The 2,815-nt window shown below is 42.7% G+C and overlaps 1 protein-coding gene across 1 annotated transcript in view; it reads left to right on the top strand.

The window, feature by feature from the left end:
* Positions 1-1,547: 1,547 nt before the first annotated feature.
* Positions 1,548-2,815, top strand: part of LOC113488628 (feather keratin-like) — a 1,673-nt gene continuing 405 nt past the window's right edge. Inside the window, exon 1 of the mRNA XM_026863908.1 lies at positions 1,548-1,745. Coding sequence (XP_026719709.1) covers positions 1,548-1,745 — 198 coding nt within the window. The remainder of the gene's footprint in view (positions 1,746-2,815) is intronic.

The raw sequence follows: 2,815 nt of genomic DNA, 5'->3' as shown, positions 1-2,815 counted from the left end.
TTGCCCTTAGGATGCAAAATAATTTCTTTAGTAACTCAGATGAACCAGCTGATCTGACCAGGAATTAGCTGGGCTCATAAAATTTTAAGATAAAAGAAACCTCTATAGTGGAATGCATATGTTAGGGTGAGAAAATTAAATCAAGCCAATAAATACAAACAGCGAGGAAAAAGTAAATCATCAGCTGGGAATATTTTGCATACGAGAAGTCTTTAGCAATTGGCTGGTAAATAGCTACATGCACAATATGTCTCGGGTCCTCAGGCGCTCTAGGACACAATATAAAAGCCAGCACGGCGAGAGCTGCTGCCATCCACTTCTGCGTTATTCTCCTCAGCGAAAAAAGGTAAGTCTGAATCTGCTCACTATTTTACCTTCCGACGTCCTGAATTGTTGCCTTCATCGTATTTTATTTTTTTCACTCTATAGCAGTCTAAGCTTTAGGTTCTTTATCAGGGAGACCTGCAAGTAGCTCTTTCTCTAGAAGAGGGTGGCTCTTCTTTGAGGGGTGGCAATTGCCGGACGCAGGACTTCAGACTAATTGTTCATTTGTGTCACCGGATCGTTCGGTTCCAAGATGTTTGAATCTCTGCACGCCAATCGCTCGGCAGCTAGAAGCGGATGTGGAGAATCTGTACAGAGATTTTGGCTTTCCTGGAGGGTTTTGTTTTTGTTTTTGTTTTTGGTTTTTTTTCTGTAGATAGATAAGTAAGCAGGCTCAAATTTTCAGAAGCGTGCTGAAAAATACTGAAAGTATATCTCTTCTTGCACCAGGTACCGTGAAAATAATCCTTCTCTGGTCTTAAGCACTTTGAGACCAGAAATATTTATTATCTCCTTCTAACATGCTCTGAGGACTTCGGCACTAGATCTCCATTGCAGCACCTCAGTAACTGAAATATCAATAGTAAAGCTTCCACCCTCTCTATTTGCTTATCGAATGATTTTGGACACTGTCGACTTCTATCCCCCCCCCGCCCGCCTTCAGAAACAGACAGAAAGTTCCTTTCTCTGTAAGACTGATGTAAGAGAAAATAAGCACAAAGAAAGGGGGATGATTAAATAAGAATTAGGCAGAATATTTATTCTTTTGCTGTTTAAGAGCCAAGCCCGTCTGTGGGAAGGATAAAATCTCCCTTTCACAGGTGTCCCATTATCAAGCAGCTTCTACCTCATGAAGATTTTTTTTCTCCTTCCTTCTGTTGTGGGTGAAGTTTCTCCTAGGCGTATCATACCGGAGATCTTAAGCCTTGTCCCGTGTTTCCCACCTATTCCAAATCCTGGAAGACTTGTGGGAAATGAGATATCAAAGGCCACTCAGGAGCAAGTAGAGCTACCCCTTGTGCTGTCCTCTGTAGCACAGAGGAGTTTGGGTTTCTTTGAAGTGTCCTTTCAACCTAACACTAACTCATTATTCCGCTCTCCACATAGTCTCCAGTTGGTTTCTTGCGTTTTCCATCATCTTAGCAGCTTAATAACATAACCACAACTATTTCCTTGTACTTAGTTTCTCCTCTGTGTTTCAGACTTAGTTCCATCTCACAGCCATGTCCTGCTACGACCTGTGCCCTCCCACCAGCTGTGGCCCAACGCCACTGGCGAATAGCTGCAACGAGCCCTGCGTCAGGCAGTGCCAGGACTCGACGTACGTGATCCAGCCCTCTCCCGTGGTGGTGACCCTGCCCGGCCCCATCCTCAGCTCCTTCCCACAAAATACCACAGTGGGATCCTCAGCATCTGCAGCTGTAGGGGATGCTCTCAGCGCTGGGGGGGTCCCTATCTCCTCCGGCAGCTCCTTGGGACTCGGGAGCCTTGGATATTCAGGTCTAGGTGGCCTCTATGGGAGGTCCTACCGTCGTTACAACCGGTGCGGGCCATGATAAAGCCACGGGGAAGAAAAAAATAAAAACACCAGAAGCTTCAAAGCGTGATCCGGATGCACGACTGAGTTCATGACCACGGCCATATGCTTGCTGACCACCCTCAGCTTTTCCCTAAGCTAATGGGACTGCAGGAGCTTGGCATTTCTGATTTAATGCCTTTCTCTGTTATCAACGAGGTGAAAAATGTAACTCGTACTGTTGCACGTAGGAGCTGGGCGTCCAGCTGTAAAGCATTGCCTTCAAATGGATGATTAGTTTTATCCTTGTTCAACCCTACTGCTTTCTTATGCTGTATGTTTGTTTGTTTTTTTTTAATTCTACTTTTCATTAAATTTATGGCGCATCATAATAAGTGTCTCACAACGTTCTTCCTCTCTCTTCCTCTTTGGAGCCTTCTCTGGGGGAAATTTGCCGGTGAGTAAATTTTAAGTACCGGGCAGATCATAATTTAAATCATACCATACCAGTTAGTAAGGAGGTAATCATAGATAAATGTAAACAATGAGTAATACCACCCCCCCTTTTTTTTTTCTTTTTTTTTTTTTTTTTTGACAGGGTGTATTTTCCCTTAGTCAGACATCGTTAAGTACAATACGAAATAATAATTTCTGGCTAAAAATACATGGAGGGGGGGGGGGAAAAGGTGGGAAAACTAGTGTTGCCTTACAGGCAATATATCATTTTATCGTTTGCTATTCCAATTCCTTGGAGCTCATAAAATCCCAGCAATCTCTGGTATTATTTTCTTACTCACTTTTTTAGATTATGAAGAAGACTTTGCCATGAACAAAGATGGCAGTAAATAGCAGGAAGAACATTTAAAATTCAAATTAAGGAAAAAAAAAATCATGCATGATTCTTCCTTTATTGGCTTGTTAAGTTTAGGAATGCTGCAATTATATCTTAATTGGTTGCTAAATTATGTGGTGATT

The sequence above is a fragment of the Athene cunicularia genome, assembly GCF_003259725.1.
Source record: "Athene cunicularia isolate RWA chromosome 25 unlocalized genomic scaffold, athCun1 chr25_part1, whole genome shotgun sequence".
Classification (NCBI taxonomy): domain Eukaryota; kingdom Metazoa; phylum Chordata; class Aves; order Strigiformes; family Strigidae; genus Athene; species Athene cunicularia.
The sequence above is the reverse complement of the archived record's forward strand: the minus strand, read 5'-3'. Positions and strand labels throughout refer to the sequence as shown.